This window comes from Berghia stephanieae, chromosome 10, assembly GCF_034508935.2.
Source record: "Berghia stephanieae isolate SIO BIC M18660-M18661 chromosome 10, UCSD_Bste_1.3, whole genome shotgun sequence".
Lineage (NCBI taxonomy): Eukaryota > Metazoa > Mollusca > Gastropoda > Nudibranchia > Aeolidiidae > Berghia > Berghia stephanieae.
Genome location: NC_088369.1, coordinates 33,250,262 through 33,267,945, shown reverse-complemented (window position 1 = coordinate 33,267,945; position 17,684 = coordinate 33,250,262). Strand labels below are relative to the sequence as shown.

Genomic DNA, 17,684 nt, shown 5'->3' with positions numbered 1-17,684 from the left:
AATTTTTAATTCAGAAAAGTGAGTGGAGCAGGCACTTATGTTGGTAACAACAAGATATGAAGTGAATAGAAAAGTGCCAGAAGACACGCTCTCACCTGCCAGGCGGAGTTGTCGTACCAATAAGGTCGCAGGTTCAAACCCCACCACCGCCGCGAAAAATTTTTATTCTCTATTGTCTTCTGGCACTTTTCTATTCACTTCATATCTTGTTGTTATTATAAGTCATTCCAAAACCAACGACTCATATTGAGAATGCAATCCCTAGAGAAATCGCCTATGCAGATGATGTCGACTTTATTGGATCAACACCAGCAAATATAGACATCATACAAAATACCCTCAATACAATATCGAGGAACAAAGAGGAATGGAAAAGAACAAAGAAAGTCGGCTCACTAATTGGAGACACAGAGGATGTACAAAGAAGAAAACAGCTATCAAACGCCGCACTCAGTAAACTCACCAATGTATGGATTAGAGGTGACAAAATAAAGAGAAAAACCAAACAAACTGTACCGTGCTCTTGTAAAACCGGTACTTCTGTATAACTGCGGCACTTGGGCATTGACAAAATTCGAAGAAGAACATCTGGATGCCTTCCATCGCACACAGCTAAGAAGGGTACTGGACATCAAATACCCAAAAAGATCTCAAATGAATCACTCTATAAGATCACAAAAGAAAGACCAATCTCCCTTGACATTTTACAACAACGATGGCAACTTTTCGGTCACATAATACGCAGGACAAAAACATACCAGCTAACCAAGCCATGTCGGGATACTTCCAAAAACACGGGAACCTTTTCAGAGGAAGACCGATCACAACACTCCCTGTGATCCTAAACAAAAACCTCACAACACTTGGACAAAGCATTAGTCTCATAACGGCAGGGGACCTTGAAAATCTGAGAACCCTAGCAGAGGACCGGCAATATTGGAGACACCTCACACAGGAAATACTGGAAACAGCCAAGGCGACCCGATCTTTCGGTCGAGACGCGAAAGGCATCTAAGTAAAGTAAGTAAGTAATCCTTAAGAGCCAGATGCTATTCCATTTTCTGTAGCATCAAATAGACGATAACAACTCCATATTGCCATTTGGATGATATTCAAGCCTACAGCAAACTACACATACTTTCTTACATAGCCAAATACCCAACAAATACTGAATGGACAGAGGAAACTATAAATTGCATAAGATTGATAAAACTATTGTGGTATCCAATTGACAACTTCTTAGACTTAATTAGGCTATACTATAGTGAGTCCAAGACAGTACTTTAAGACAAGGACATGCTGTGTGTTTTGTACCATTGGACTCCAAATGACCAACAGTGTCGTAATCGTAGACACCTGTACATCTTTCCAGTTAAAATAAAAAACTACAGATACCAGTTCAATCCGAAAAGAAATTTATTTTTCATGTTTTCTTGCCATACATCATGCATGAATCAATAATCTAAGACATGTCATACACGTAACAACAGAAGGAATTTCATGTTAATAAATCAGTTTAAAATGCCTTAAAATATCACAAATTAAACGTGTCAGTAAAAACTGAAAGTAAAATAAAATTTTGATTATTATGCAAATAATATATCGTTACAATAACCTCAAAAAGTTAAAGTAAAAGAGTAAAATTACCGCTATGGTTTATTATTATGTATGAATGTGACACGATTATAAGAATCTTAACTTTGTGAATAAAAATAGTTTAAAATACTGTCCTGAGACAGAAGACAAATAAAAAGATCTAAAACGAAATAATTATTTTTTTAAAATCAGTTGATTCAATATTTGTAACATCGATGGTGCACTCATACTCATATTAATAATTTTAAAAAGGAATACATGATTCATCTCAAAATGGTATTATGTCAGGATGAACCTGATTCTGAAAATTGTCTTTGAGTTCTGAGATTTTATTTGAATTCATTTGCCCCATTAGAAGATTAAATGTTGCTCCAAGTATCATATTGTACCATTCTAACCATTTCTATTTAAATTCAAGTTTCAGAATTTGTTATTCCGACATAATACCAAAACGAAGTAGAGGATCACATATGTCGTGTTTATTTCTGTTCTTATTTGTCTATTTGATAATTCTTTCTGCCTGCTATCACTATCATGTTGTTACAAATACAATTTTAGAGGAAGAGTGTGCTTTTCACCTATAAAACGCACCCGATGATAAACATAATAACACCCCAAACATTCAAAATCATGGACTGCTGTGTTGAAATAAGGTTTGCCATTTTTACAACCTACTTTTTATATGAATTTTGAGCAGAGTGTAAATATTCCAGTTCTAGGATGCTGAATAAGATGTGACCAATTCAGTGGTAATCTTTTCTATTCCATTTATATGAACTGTATGTTTATGAGACAGATGACCAATGAATGACCAATGAAATCTGAATGACCTGCATTTTATTTCTGAGACAGATTAAAACACAATAAAATTGTAATAGCATCACAAAATAAAAATTGAAGTAATAAAGGTATACTTAATACAATGCTATACAAAATCTATAATATAATATGAATGGACGGATGGGTACAAAAATAGTCTAAATCAAAAATCAAAAACTTATGTGCGAATTATTTATTTCAAATCATTAATCAATCCATCCAATAAAAAATAAATGATTTTGTTGTATTACGAATTTCCTTTTTTGAAAATTAGTTCCAAAGATAGGAAATAAACTTCTATCTTTGGTTACCCAGTCTGAAAATTTTACAGTATCAAATTAATCAATGTAAATGTCAGTCTTCGGTCTGTGTAAATCAGGTACTAGAACCATAACTACTGGAAATCATTCATTGAAAAAGTTATGAATCTGAGTTAAGAAAAAGTAATGTCTGAAGGAAAACTGTTTACAAAAATGGATAAGTTGCTTCCGTAAAAAAAAAAAAAAAATAATACAAAGATAATATCGGGTTCCAGGACTTCTTGATCCACAAATAAATCAAATCAAATGATAGTAATTCATAAAAAAAGTTTTCAAATCTTATATTACTATTACAGGTTGGATTATTTTCATTGTTTGCCTCCAAGTGTCATTGTTTCATATTTTGTTCTTTAACAAAGCATTATATTAATTTTTGAATGTAGCTACTTACTTTATGCAAAGAAAAAGAAAGTTATGTGAATAAGTAAAGCATGTAATGCTGGGTGTAATTGAATAAAATTAATAAATGAAGACCAGACAGAAAAATATCACAGAAAGTTACATCCAAACATTCATACTGATTATCATAATAATGCTGAAAATAAAATGTGCTTGATGAAAAAAAGACAAAAAAAAAAACAACAACAACAAAAAAAATGTGCATAAATTAACTGAAGTTAAATTGTGTCATGAGAGTTCGAGAAAAAGAATTAAATGTAACATTATAACAAATGAAATGAGCAAAGTTGTAAAAAGTGATAAATTGGTTGATTGCCGTAGCGTGAGACAGGGTGAGCAGGGAGACAATAAATATCTTGAATTACTTTAATGAACAGCGAATAAAGGATATGTTGATGAGCAATTTCAAACAAAACAAAACAAAAAAAAACTGACCAGTTTAATGAAAATAAAGTTCAATGACATTTGTGCAAACAAAAACAATGACAATAGTAACAAACCTATATTATATACTAAATGTTGAAGCGCCAGATTTACGTTAATATTTTAACAACAAAAAAATGTAATCATTTGATACTATCGTCTCGTGAAGATATTTCATTCTGAAAGGCACAAGTTTATCACAATACAAACTTCAATTCAGGAAACTTTAATTTCAATTACAATCTAATTTGGATATTTTAAAAATATGATAAATGTTTATTTTAAGCTGTATACGTTTAGAATTGTACATTTTTCAACTAATACATTAAATCTTATTTATTTAATTGTCATTAAATAATATAAAAATATCACTATCATTCCGTAAAGGTCACTACATATTGTGCCAAAGAAGAAAATAAAAACATCGAAAAGCAAACCATGTGTAATCCTTCCAATGCAAATTTCCAAATAAATATATAGATGCGCTAAAATATGGTTTTATCAGTGTGATTTTACAAACAAATATTCAATTCTAAATTTTTTAAAGGTCATTATGAACGTAAACAACAGTCAGATTCTACTATGAGACCTGGCTTTGGCATCTGGAAATGAAAAGGCTTCACAGTATCACAAACTTTGTCATAAACTTATCAACCGTTGAATTGGTCAAAAAGTCAACCAATACTCAAACACAACATTAACAAATATTGCAGAATCCATAATTCAATTAATGTCTTACTCCAATTCTGTCATTTGTAATGAAATGAACGCATTTGAGTGGAATGTGTCATGAGAGTGAAATTGTTCTAGTATGTAACAAGACAACAAACATTAACAGTTATAATTAAGCATGTGATTCATCTTTCTGTTCATCGTCTTCAACAGGGACTTCCTTTGTGTTTTGCTGTTCTTCCTTCTCTTTCTGTTCAGCCTCCTCTTTCCTCTTTCTCTCCTCCTCTTCTTCCTTCTTCTTACGTTCCTCTTCTTCCTCCTTCTTCTTCCTCTCCTCTTCCTCTTTCTTCTTCCTTTCCTCCTCCTCTTTCTTCTTCCTCTCCTCTTCTTTCCTTCTTGCCTCCTTAGCGTCAGCCTCTTGCTTCTTCTTTCTTTCATCTTCTAATCTTTCCTCTTCTGCCTTTTTCTCATCTTCTTCAGCTGTTGTTTGGTCTTCAGTTGTAGTCGTAGGGTCCTCTGTGCTTTCCTCTGCTTTATTTGTTTGCCTTGGTGTCTCTTTCTTAGCTCTGCTATCCTCTTTTTCCTGAAAAAAAAAATGGAAATAATTTAAAATGATATATAATAAAATGGTCCAAATCAAATTAAAGCTGCACTGTATATTCTTTCTTTCTTGCAACCATAGCTTCCTTCTGGTACCATGATCCGGTTTCCTTTATCAAAACAAATAGATGGATTGAAATATCATTTCTTTTTCATTCTCGTTTATTAATTTACTTCAACAGTTTTTCCATTATGATTGCATAATGAAAAAAAAATGTAGAGGTGAGAACACAACACTGCATAGTTTCCTATTTTTACCAGTGTGAAAAGTGTTTAAAAAAAACCCATCACACCTGTGAAAGGTGATAATAAAATAATGTTTTGTATTGTTTAGCAATTATTCTAAGTAATCATAGCGAAATTCAAACAGACCATTTTGACCTTGAGTGTATTTTAAAGATAAGCAGTCCTTAATTAATATTTACGTCTTTGTGCTCTATCTTATACTTATTCGAGAGGTCATGCTTTAAAATTTACGTTGCCTTATTAGAATTTAGAATAGAGTTAATCGCATTGTTATAACGAAAACATATGCTACATAATAAATAAAACATTGTATGTGAACCATGTGAACAAAATGTTTCAACCATACAATATTCCCTGCCCCCCCCCCCCCCCCCCCCTTTCCTAAATTCCTCTTGCTGCTTGACTTAATAAAGAATTGTATCCTTAACACCGCAAAGGCCTGCAATGAGTTCCAGTCTTAACCTCATCAAACATTTATGGAACAATTCAGGGGAGGCAGCTTTGATGCAATATATAATAATTTACAAAGCCCGCATCATCTATTTAATCCTGGGCTTGTGAGAATTTTTAAAAAACAAAACATTTGGAGGTAGACTGTCCTGAAGGAGAAGGGTGCTATTAGTTGATGAAATAGTATCAGGGATAAACCACAACCGTAAATAAGCAGGAATGGAGACTGCAAATAGAGGCCATGTATACCATATGACATGTGGTAGATATAAAACATCAACAAAAAAAAAGAGTCACCAAGCTAATTAATGCTTTAATTTAATATAATTTTGTCATAGCCTATCAATTTTGAATCCTCTTCCTGAAACTAAATTTTATAGTGATTTAATGACTTTATTTTTCGTGCTATCGGCTTGATACTCATTTCATGACTCTTAAATTTGTATGTTTAGCATTCTTGCATATCATATTAATAATAGCTATCTTAAAGCTGTAAAATATAGTCGACTGACATTTATCACTAAATTACTTATCAATCTTTATGCCTTGCTTTTATGATTAAAAACCCTAAAAGGTGTTCACAATCTGAGGCAAAAACTTTTCACGAAAAACTTAGATCAAGATTGTAAATTATGTTTCAAAAAGATATCCAATCTTCATCGCATGATATCAAGGTCAATCTTTAAAATTATTGTTAAAAGGCTGTGCAAAACATTTTGTAAATAAAATTGCATTTTTAGTTGTGTGTCCAGCATTAGCAGCAATGAGGGCGGATATTGATTTTTGTTAACGATTGTCTGGAATAAAATAAAATTTAATATATACAAGATAAAAATCCTAATGTCTTCAAAATTGGTGATTGATCAAGTTGATGAAAAAAATAATAATGAAATTTACATCTGCTTTTTTTCTTGACATATTAGGCTGACTCAAATTACAAATTGTATTTTTTCATTTGTAACTAGTATTATATTGTTTATTGAGATTCAAAATGAAATGCTGAGGGGTCTAAAACTTTTTTTTTAACGTCGTAAATATCTTTTTTGAAAGAAAACACGGAAAAAGTCTTAAAAATCAAATAAACCAAACCAAATGAACACCAACTTACGATGATCTGTTTTCTATAAGTTTGGAGATGGGCGTGAGGAGAGGGTGGTGTTGCCCTTGTAGAATTAGAAAATATAGAAAGAGATGCATTGCTTTTTATCTCTCAAAACATATAGTTAAAACTATGAAATGAAGAATTTGATCCCGAAAATTTCATGGTTGTATATCAAATTCATGTTTAGGTCAATCCCACTTCACTCAAAAGCTCCAAATATTCTTGTGTTTAGTGAGGCTTGCTATATCATCGATTTTAAAAAATAGAGAACAGTTTTAAGATATGAAACAAAGATGATATTTTTAAGGGTCAAAGAAAATTTAAAACAAAGAATATGTACAAGTTTTGGTATGAATAATTACGGATGAAACTCTGGTGTTCCATTTACCAAAATATGAACTATTTTACAACTAGTAATAGTAAGATGATTCCGGGACAGTATGGAGAAAAAAATATTTTGATTTGTTATAATCAGTTGACAAGGATAATTAAGTCTGGTATTTAAAAAATAAAGGAAAAGAGTCGGGTGTGAAAGTATAAAATAGTGAAATTCTCATCCATGTTTTATCATAACGATGCTTATTATTTTTTCTTGCTTTCGTTTTCATTTCTATCACAGCTTCACAGGGATACTTACAGCAATCCACCATTCTTGTGGATATGATGAAATATTGTCCATGAATTTCTGGTTTTCCTCCCATTCCTCTTGCCACTTCTTGTGAGAATAATCTGCCTTTCTTGTGTTGATGCGATATAGAATGGCCTGGTTTTCTTTGGTAACCCGCAGTAACTCACGTTGACGTTTTTCTCTATTCAAACTGCAGGACAAGAAAATAAAATCATTGTTTCCTGAAAACATTAAGTCAATGAGAGTAAGAATAATTAGAGGCAAATAGCGTAACAAGATAAGTTATGAGATCAAAGTCACACAGATAAACATTACACTTCAATTGTTGTACCCCTCTTGTGAAATCTGTTTTGGAATATGCATGCAATATGTGGGACCCAATTACTATGCAAAATGTAAAAAAAAAAGTGTTTAAATGTCCAAATAAAAGCATCACAAATAGTGGTCGAACTTTAATACAAGAAACAATGCAATATCCATGCATGAACATTGGCAAGGAAAATCCCTGCAGCAGCACAGAGAACAAGTTAAAGCCACATCTTTTTTTTTCAAAATTGTGACCTACTGCTTCAATGCAGTATTATATTGGGTGGAACCAAATGACAAGTGTTTTTTCAGTTAAAATGTTACGAGATATGATATTTTACCTTTTTGCACCTAAATAATCGGTATTCTTCTTCATAACAACATAAAACGTTGGCACAAGTTTCTTATTTCTATCTATAAATTCGATTTTCACCATCTAAACTGCCCCGACATAGTACCTTTTTGGGGCGATTGGTCATGAATACCAGAACTGCTCAAAAACAAATGAATTATAGAACAAGGAGTCATCCTATAAAGTTCCAAATGCTAAACTCAAAATTGAAGCACCACTAACAATCCCTTTTTCCTTCTTTGGATACCAAAAATTAAGGTTACCAACAGATTAAAAAAATTTCAAGAAAACTGAGGTGCAAATAGTCTTTAGCTTATATTACTTGCTAAAATATGAAAGAGGTGATAAGTAAGAAGAATGAAGAAGAAGAAGAGGAAGAGCTGAAGGAAGCAGTGACTAGAGAATTATTTTAAGAATGATACAAATGATATGAAGTCAAGGTCAAGCAGAAGCTGAAAATTGAGTTTAATTAATCTTTTTTATAAGCGCAATGACAGCAATGTGACTCGGGCTTTCATTGAAACATGAACGCCATCCCTGTTATTATTGCAGTATTGCTCTATAAGTGAAAATTATGTCTGCAGTTAAAGGGAGGTATTATGATTCTAAAAAACGAGTCTTGCCCTTTAAAAAAAAAAAAAAGAAAAGAAAAGAGAGGCAGTTACTCAAATCACAAAAATTAAAACAAACAAACAAACAAAAAAAAACAAAACAAACCAAACAGCTCTTATAATTACGTACAGTAAAATTACTTTAAACCGAAAGAAGCTAAACCGAAAAATACCTTAAACCGCAAAGAATTTAATAAATTGTACGAGTTTCTTCATTATCTTTGTATTAATAATTACGATGAACCGAAATACTTCTAAGCAGGACTTTCTTTAAACCGAAACAACCTGAGAGCACCTTCCCTTTTTCTCTCTCTATTTGTCTTCAAAAATTCGGGAAGGTGGCCACACGTAATAATGCCCGGCGATATTAAACAGAGCGTAAGTATAAGATGAGGTGATGGGTGGTTGGGGGGGGGGGGGGGGGGGGGGAGGCAAACACTTCAATCACTGCACTTGGGCTTGGCCAACACCCAGGGCATTCACACCACAATCGCACAAAGGAAGACAGCGGTTGACTGGCAGGCAAAAAATGAGGTAAGAGGGGGAGTTGGGGTGTAGAATCACGCAAGCGAGATGTTCTCGCTCGTGTGTTGATGCTTTGGAACTGACTGGATTTTCAACACGACGATAAGGAGGGGGGGGGGGGGGTGGTAGACAACTTACCATTGACATGCCATTTTATTTCCACTTTGTTTAAATGGGTGTGTGAGGGGGGGGGGGAGGTTCTATGTAATTAGGCCTTTGAACCTAATGGCTTTTCAACAAAAGAGAGATGTGTAGTAGACAGCTTAGCATTGACACACCTTTTCGTTTCCATTTCACTTCACCTCTAAGTAGCTGCACATCATTCATTATCAATTATCGCACAAGAACTTTCGATCTTATTTAAGCTTTGCATTTTAATAAAAGATGTCTAAAAGAAAGCACTGTGCTTACACATTTGAGTTTAAAATCAAAATACTATGTGAAGTCTATGAAAAAAAAGTTGATCAAGACGGAGATATGTAAAATACACGACATCCCGAACTCAACTCTTTCAACAATTTTGAATTGAAAACGAAAACCCCCAAAAATATTTTTAAAACACACACAAAAAAAAAAAAAAAAAAAAATTATGGTTACGAAGACAGCATTTATTCAACAACTCCATTTAACGGGAAACCCATGATACGATTAAATGAACAAATTCCTTAAATAGTTACTACCCTTGAAAAACAGTGCAAAACGGGAACTTGCTTTAAACCGAAATGGCTTAGAAGGTCCCCAAAATTTCGGTTTAAAGTAATTCTACTGTAATTCTAATAATCCCAATTTTGTCATCCGATTCATCCGTGTACTTGTAAAAAAAATATATATATATATTAAAAAATCATAGTAACATTAAGAAAATAAATAGTTCAAATAACAGCTATTTGATGAAGTATAAAACCTGTACAATACTATGAAGAGGAGGAATAGAGAGAAAAAAGTCATATAGGGATTAAAATAATAAAAAAATATATAAATATATGCATTTTGGAATGCACAGCAGTCTTTTCAGGGCATTGATATCTAAAATATACTATACCTCTTGTATTCATAGTTATTTCTGTTGTCAACCCTCCCCCTTGTCCTCATAATGTAAGACATTTTCTCCAACAGAATTCGATTGTCCCTTTCTATAGTTGCAAGCCTCTCCTCCTCAAGCTGAAGACATATGATTAAATGAAAATGTAACAGTTATGAATGATGTAACAAAAACATCATAAACATCATTAATGTATGCCTCAGTGCCATTGTATCATCCAAACTGTCTGTTTTATAAAATGCAAAGAACATAAGCCCAAGTGTTTTTTACTTTGTTTTCAGTTTTACAATATTAAATGGCCCTCACATAACTTTGATACTACACTGGCTCTCACCAATATTGCACACCATTATCATTTTTAATATATTATCATATTACAAACTAGTTTAGAGTGAATGACGTGTGGGGTACAAGAAAGATATCAATTTCAATTCATTATTATTATTACACTGAGACAAAGTTGGTAATTGGAATAGTAAAGCTGCGTAATTCGGGGAGTTTAATAGAAACCTGTTGAAATCATAACATATGTAACCTCCCGTGTCAACCTGGTATTGTGTCAGAATGAACTGGATGAAGCAAATTCAGTTGGAAGTGTAAAATGATCAAAATTAGATACTCAACGCGTATTGAAGGTTGAACCCCCCCCCCCCCCCCACTCCCACACACACACACTCAAAAAAGAAAAAAAAGATTTTTGTGATGATAAGTCACATATAATATGATTCACATAATGCTTGTTATTCAAATATGGAATAAACCTTTGGTCATATTAGCAGATTCAAATGGCATTAAAAAATGGTTGAGTTTTAAAATTGTATAAAACTTTTGGCATTTGGCATTGTCTTTCCCTTTGTCACCAGTCACATGTATTGATTGACACCTTACGCATCAACAACTCTGTATTAGACAAGTTTGATCCATCATGTTATGTGGATGTGAAAGTTTGACAATGAATGTATGGAAAAACATCAGTGTGTTAGGAATGAGATGCATTTGTAGAACACCCATGAGACTAATGAAGATTTACTGAAACAAACTGCACACAACACACACACACAGAGAAAGATAGAGAGAGAGAGAGAGAGAGAGAGAGAGAGAGAGAGAGAGAGAGAGAGAGAGAGAGAGAGAGAGAGAGAGAGAGAGAGAGAGAGAGAGAGAGAGAGAGAGAGAGAGAGAGAGAGAGAGAGAGAGAGAGAGAGAGAGAGAGGGAGAGAGATAGAGAGAGAGAGGTGAATGAATTATGAGTTAATGCCGTGAGAAATTATCCAGAAAGCAAAAAAAAAAAATGATTAAAGTAGTCTTTTAATGTCTTAAAGTCCCTGGAGCAAAACATTATCTTATTTTCAGAAAAGCTACCACCAGATAGTCGTCATTGTTTGCTACTCATTGGACGGGTCGCTCATCTAATCCAATTCCAAAGTAATTTCCACAAGATCTGACAGACTCAGTGACCGAATCAATGCTGGTTGGACAAGGGATACCCCCCTCCCCCGGGCCCAAAAACAAAAACAAACAAAATAATTTTTAAAAAAAAATTAAACATTGATTGCACTATGATCGACATCAATCCTTTTGCCTGATAACAAAGAATAATACGTTTTAAAAAATAATTTTTGGTCTTGAAATCTATGAATTTGAGTAAAACATAACCTTTCTATTGAGTGCGTTTGATTTTAATTATTCACCTGAAGTTTTTTCAGCTTGAGATGCAAATGCATATATGTGTTTGGTGCTTTTGTGTCAACCATAGGAACAGCATCTCGAACCTGTAATAAAGAAAGATTTCATTTTTAAAACAATCAAAAGTACTTATAGTACTATTAATATCAGTTCTAGTCGTCGTCGTCGTCGTAGTAGTAGTAGTAGTTAGTTGGCAAGAAAAACAAAAACAAAACACTCTAAATCTAAAGTAACCAATCGAACCTACTTTGATCACTTTATAGAAATAGAGTAATAATCCTAGGCCTGGATATGTATGAGAGATGTATTGTGGGAACTTACTTATTGTTGTGTTTCAATTTGTTCCAGTTTGTTGTTGTTTGGATATTAAGTTGTTGTGGATTGTTTTCATGTTGGATAATCTGTTGGGTATCCCTGTGAGTTCCATTCACTGTTGTGTTAGTTCTGCCTGTGAGTTTGTGACGTCACGGATCTCCCATTCTCTTTCGAAGCTCTTCTTACTACGATATTTATAATGGATTGTTAATTGATTAATGTGTCAAGTGTTGACTTTATTTTTATTGTTTTTAATATCGGACTATTCGCGTGATGCCTGGATTCGTGGTATTTTTAACCGCCCATATATGTATGCCCTCTGCCTCTACGTTTACGGAGAACGCCCACTTCGGTGGAATCTTTTTCTTTACTTTTTCCTATATTATACCTATCGTGAACCAAATGGAGAAATCCGTTCACGACAGTATGGTCCAGTATGGTCGCTAACGAAATAGAAGCAATAGAAGATCAGAGACGTCTGTCTACATGTTCGATTCTTCCTGAAGAAAGTCTTGTTGACGTCAGTGTCTCCCTTTGATTTATTAATTACTGGCATACAGTTCAGAGGCATTTGAGTATCCATACATTCTCCAACTTCAACAATGAAAAATTAACCAGTCAAGAACTTAGATAGACCCTAGACGATAATAGATAACAATGAATCAATTGAATGACAGTGAATTCAGTGAACAAACTAAACTAAACAACGCGCAAATTTAAAAAGCTTACCTTCCTTCTGTGTTCGTTATAATATGTGTTGTCCCATCTTTTCTGTAATAATTTGTTGTGTGTCGGGAGGATAGACTGATATGACCGATGCATAATGATATTAGTGAATTACAAGTCCGAAAAAAAAAGAACAAAAACTGTTAGATAGTTTACAAGCTGAATTGTTTTTCGTCGGCAGGTTGCTGTCACGTGACCAATCTATTTGCTTGGCGACAAATAGGAAGTCCATGTTTTTAAAATGTTTGTGGAAATGCGAAACAAATATAATATATTTCACAAAACAAACTACTACTACTACTACTACTACTACTACTACTACTACTACTACTACTACTACTACTACTACTACTTCTACTACTACTACTACTACAACTACTACTACTACTACTACTACTAGTGATAATAATAATAATAATAATAATAATAATAATAATAATAATAATAATAATAATAATAATAATAATAATAATAATAATAATAATAATAATAATAATAATAATAATAAGGGGGTGTAATTCGACACCCGAAATTCGGGTCTAGTATTTTGTCACCAGATAATTTGACACCCGGAACTTGGGTGTCTAATATTATTATCACCAGACAATTCGGCACACTGAAAAGTTGAGTCTAAAATTTGGTTTGATGATTTTGTTGTTGTTTCCTATGAATTTTGTCTATTCCAAAATTTAAAAAAAAAAAACTTTAAAAAAAACAAAACAAAAAAAAAAAAACCTCGTAATTTCTATCACTCTCGGTTTTTCTCCCAGCACACGAACAACTCCCCCCCCCCCTCTCTCTCTCTCTCTCTCTCTCTCTCTCTCTCTCTCTCTCTCTCTCTCTCTCTCTCTCTGTGGAATTAAAAAAAAAAAAAACATTGTTGTCAGGGGCAATATTTTGCTTTGGATTTAAAACACGAGATGTTTCTCCATTGCAAAAATGAGCTCATATCATGAGACCTACAAATCGGCAGGTATATTAGTGTTACCTGCTAGATAGGTCATATTAGGTGTCGCTCAGAAAATTTCCCTTTGATTGTAATGACTTTCTTAAGTTTACTATTGTGACAACAATAATATTGTTTATTTGGTAGATAATAATAATAATAATAATAATAATAATAATAATAATAATAATAACAATAATAATAATAATAATAATAATAATAATAATAATAATAATAATATATAATAATAATAATAATAATAATAATAATAATAATGATTATTATTATTATTATTATCATCATCATCATCATCATCATCATCATCATCATCACCATTATCATCATCATCATCATTATTATCATTATTATTATTGTTATTATTATTATTATTATTATTATTATTATTATTATTATTATTATTATTATTATTATTATTATTATTATTATTATTATTATTATTATCATTATTATTATAAAACATGGTAAAAATATACTGATGTAAATGATAATGACAAATTAATGAAAGAAAGAAAAATTAAGAAAATGAAAGAATGATAATAATAAAAAGAACAATAATATATAAACAAATCAATTTTTAAAAAAAAATGTTTAAAAAAATAAAGGAAATAAGGAGGGGGAAAAGAGAGAGAGAGAGAGAGAGAGAGAGAGAGAGAGAGAGAGAGAGAGAGAGAGAGAGAGAGAGAGAGAGAGAGAGAGAGAGAGAGAGAGAAAATGTCCCCGTTGGGCTTTGAACCCAGGAACTTCCAATCAAGAGTCAAGCAGCTTAACCACTACGCTCCTCTCGGCGCACTAGGCTTTCGTGTCATTCAGACGACTTCATCCAACAAGAAGCGCACACTACATTCTGTTTATACGTTTGGACAATTTCTATACGGGCGAAAGGTTTACATTCGAATTGTTCATCGTTTGCATCATTTCATCCCTTAGCATTCTAATTAGTCCCTGCCTTCAGACAACCATTCAGACATGCCCTTGCATCAACATAGCATTGCGCATGCGTCTCTCTTATCAACTGAGGAAATCTATGTTAATGTTATTATAATAATATACATACTTTTATAAAATAAAACATAACCACTAAACTTATTTTGACGAAAAGTTCACAGTGTTGCACCAATTAAATCGTTTCTCAGTGATCTTTTTGTCTGTGTTACCGAACCGTTAAGTCAGTGATTTAATCTTGGACTTGGGTGCATTCCTTATTATTTTTCATTCTTTGCAACACATCACTGTGAACTTTTCATCAAAAAAAAAAAAGTTTTTTGGTTATATTTTTATTTTATTAAAGTATTATATTATAACATTTTGAAAAGTTTTTTTTCTCAATAAGTATAATTAGTGATATCTCACTAAACGATAGATATTTCCTCAGTTGATAATTGAGACGCATGTGGAATGCTATGTTGACATTCTCTCTGTAAGGGCAAGTGGTGTCGAATAACCTGGTGACGAGATACACCCGAGTTTCCGGTGTTGAATAACACTCCGTAATAATGATAACAACAACAACAACAACAACAACATTTCCCCTGATTAGCCATGCGAAATGCGCTTCACAATGTTTTTTAAAAATTCCCCCCATACACCCTATTTCCATTTCATGCAGTACAATTCGACTTTTAGACGCCCTTTTTGTATTAATACTTTTACAACATTTGTCACTGTCGGTAGCCAGGTACTCATATCCGTCACTGCCTATAGCCGGATACTCATTCACATTTAAGTCGAGTCGGGTAATGTATTTAACATGCCTAACCCAAGGACACAATGTGGGGACCAAAATTTTCTGCGATCACTGCCACCAATCCAGTCACTGATCATGCTTAAAATTGCTTGACATTTACTGTGAGAATACGAGACACTGTACTACTGAGTCATAGCCATAGAGCCATGAAACATTCCTCCATGGTCAGAGCCAGACCAAAAGGGGACGAGATTATGAGATAGGGGTCGACTCGGAAGAATTCCGTTAAAAATGGATGTTGGTGGAAGGGGAAAAGTCTGGTATTTCGGAGGTTACTTTTGGAGTCCCACAAGGTACCATCATGGGACGATTACTCTTTTTGCTTTACATGAACGACTTACCAGAAGTAGTCTCATCAAGAGCTCGACTTTTTGCAGATGATTAGCCTACTATATCGAAAAATAAAGTCCAATGAAGACAGGAAGCTACTACAACAAGACCATGACAATCTTCAAATATGGGCAGACACATGACAAATGAGCTTCAACCGAGATAAATGTGAAGTGCTACGCGTGAAAACAAAAAGAAGCTACTTTACACCAAGTATACGATGCATGATACCGAATTCTCTTCTGTAAAGACTGCAAAATACCTTGGTCTAAACATCAACACTAACTACTAACCTATCTTGGAATGGCCATATATAGACACAATCACGAAGAAAGCAAATTCCATAACATAAGCAGCTGCTCCAGTTACACCAAGGCCATTACAATTTTTACAACGCTAATAAGAACAGACGTTGAATACGCAAGCACTATCTGGGACCCTATTGTCACGAAAAGAAATAAAGATAAACTTCAGATGGTACAAAGGAGAGCAACGCGTTTTGCATTAGGCAATTTCAAAACCACTGACGGGGTGACACAGATGGTTCGATCTTTACAGTGGACAATTTTGGAACAACGAAGGAAGCAATCCAAACTGACAATGCTCTATCGCGTAATTCACAACCTTAGTCCAGCAACAACGAGATCAAGAACAAGTAACAAGGGGACACGATCTAAGATTCCCACTGCCGCGCTTCCGAATACAAAACCATGGACAGTCGTTCTTCCCCTCTTCTATACATATGTGGAACAATCTACCATCTATCGTAAATTCAATCACCACGGAACAGTTTAGAGACAGGCTAATTCACTACTATAACACTTAAATACATCCTGAATTGTAAAACATCAAGACGCCAACATTTACACAACAAGGTGGTTTGCAAATTAAGACAAGAAAGAAAGAGAAAGGATTCATCTCCTCTAAGTTGGGAGAGAAGCTTCCCGGAATCTGTATCACAGTAAAGGGAGACATTAAGTGGCAGCCTATGGACCAGGGTCCAGGACCTGTCTCACGGCAGAGCGGTTTCCCCCCCCCCCCCCACTTGCACTCGTCGTGAGAAAAATCCATACTGCAGAGTATAGCATAGGTAACACAGGACGTTAGTCTGTGGAGCATAGTGCATGTAACGCAGCTGCCAGGCGGGAAAGTTTTCGAAGATTGGTCGATTATCAGAACTTTTAATGTAAACCGACGTGCACCTTATTTGCAGGTCTGATAATCAAATTCCTCACGGGCTCATGTTGTAATGGAAGTCTCAAAAAAAATTACGCAAAATATTGTCCATTTGTTAAACTAGGCCCATAAGTGGGTTCGGATGTCAGACCTGCCTGCATATATACGTAAGGTCGATCTAAACCATTAGAAGCTGCTTATTGTGTTTCCAAACATTCACGGGTGTATCTTATTTACTCAACGAACCATTTCTTTATGACGGAATGATATTTGAATCAATCAATTTATCCACATTCTGAAAGACAAGTAGCTAGTCAAAAACTTCCTCACAGTTTGATCTGTGGATTTGTTTACACGCACGCACACACACACACACACACACACACACACAAACACACAATACACCACACACACCACATCCATACACTCACGCACTCGCACACACAGAAACTGTTTACATTGTGGGAGGAAAATCGAGTTTTTGACAGCTGATTGTATCGAGACGAGAAGTCATATTATTATTGTATTTTTTGTTTTTGTAGTTGTTGTTTTTTATTTGTTTTTTTTTTTTGAATCAACGAAGTCGTAGTTTTCATATTTCTTGATCAATTACTGAGGAAGGTCAGTAGGATTTTAAGATAAAACCCCTTCA

General features: G+C 33.8%; 1 protein-coding gene across 1 annotated transcript; it reads right to left on the bottom strand.

Annotated features, from left to right (window-relative positions):
* Positions 1-1,398: 1,398 nt before the first annotated feature.
* Positions 1,399-13,047, bottom strand: LOC144981001 (sperm axonemal maintenance protein CFAP97D1-like). Its single transcript, XM_078929046.1, has 5 exons — positions 12,819-13,047; positions 11,780-11,860; positions 10,092-10,210; positions 7,265-7,445; positions 1,399-4,812 (listed from the first exon to the last, which is right to left on the bottom strand). Exons 1-5 carry the CDS (start codon positions 12,909-12,911, stop codon positions 4,402-4,404), a joined length of 885 nt encoding a protein of 294 aa, XP_078785172.1. The 5' UTR covers positions 12,912-13,047; the 3' UTR covers positions 1,399-4,401.
* Between the last annotated feature and the right edge of the window lie 4,637 nt (positions 13,048-17,684).

Bases quoted from the DNA above. Each gene is read 5' to 3' on its own strand.
- LOC144981001 (XM_078929046.1), bottom strand. From the start codon at position 12,911: ATGCATCGGTCATATCAGTCTATCCTCCCGACACACAACAAATTATTA. The intron at 7,446-10,091 runs GTATAGTATATT...CTTGTCCTGCAG, and splicing joins AATAACTATGAATACAAGAG to TTTGAATAGAGAAAAACGTC. The intron at 4,813-7,264 runs GTAAGTATCCCT...TTTTTTTTTCAG, and splicing joins CACAAGAATGGTGGATTGCT to GAAAAAGAGGATAGCAGAGC.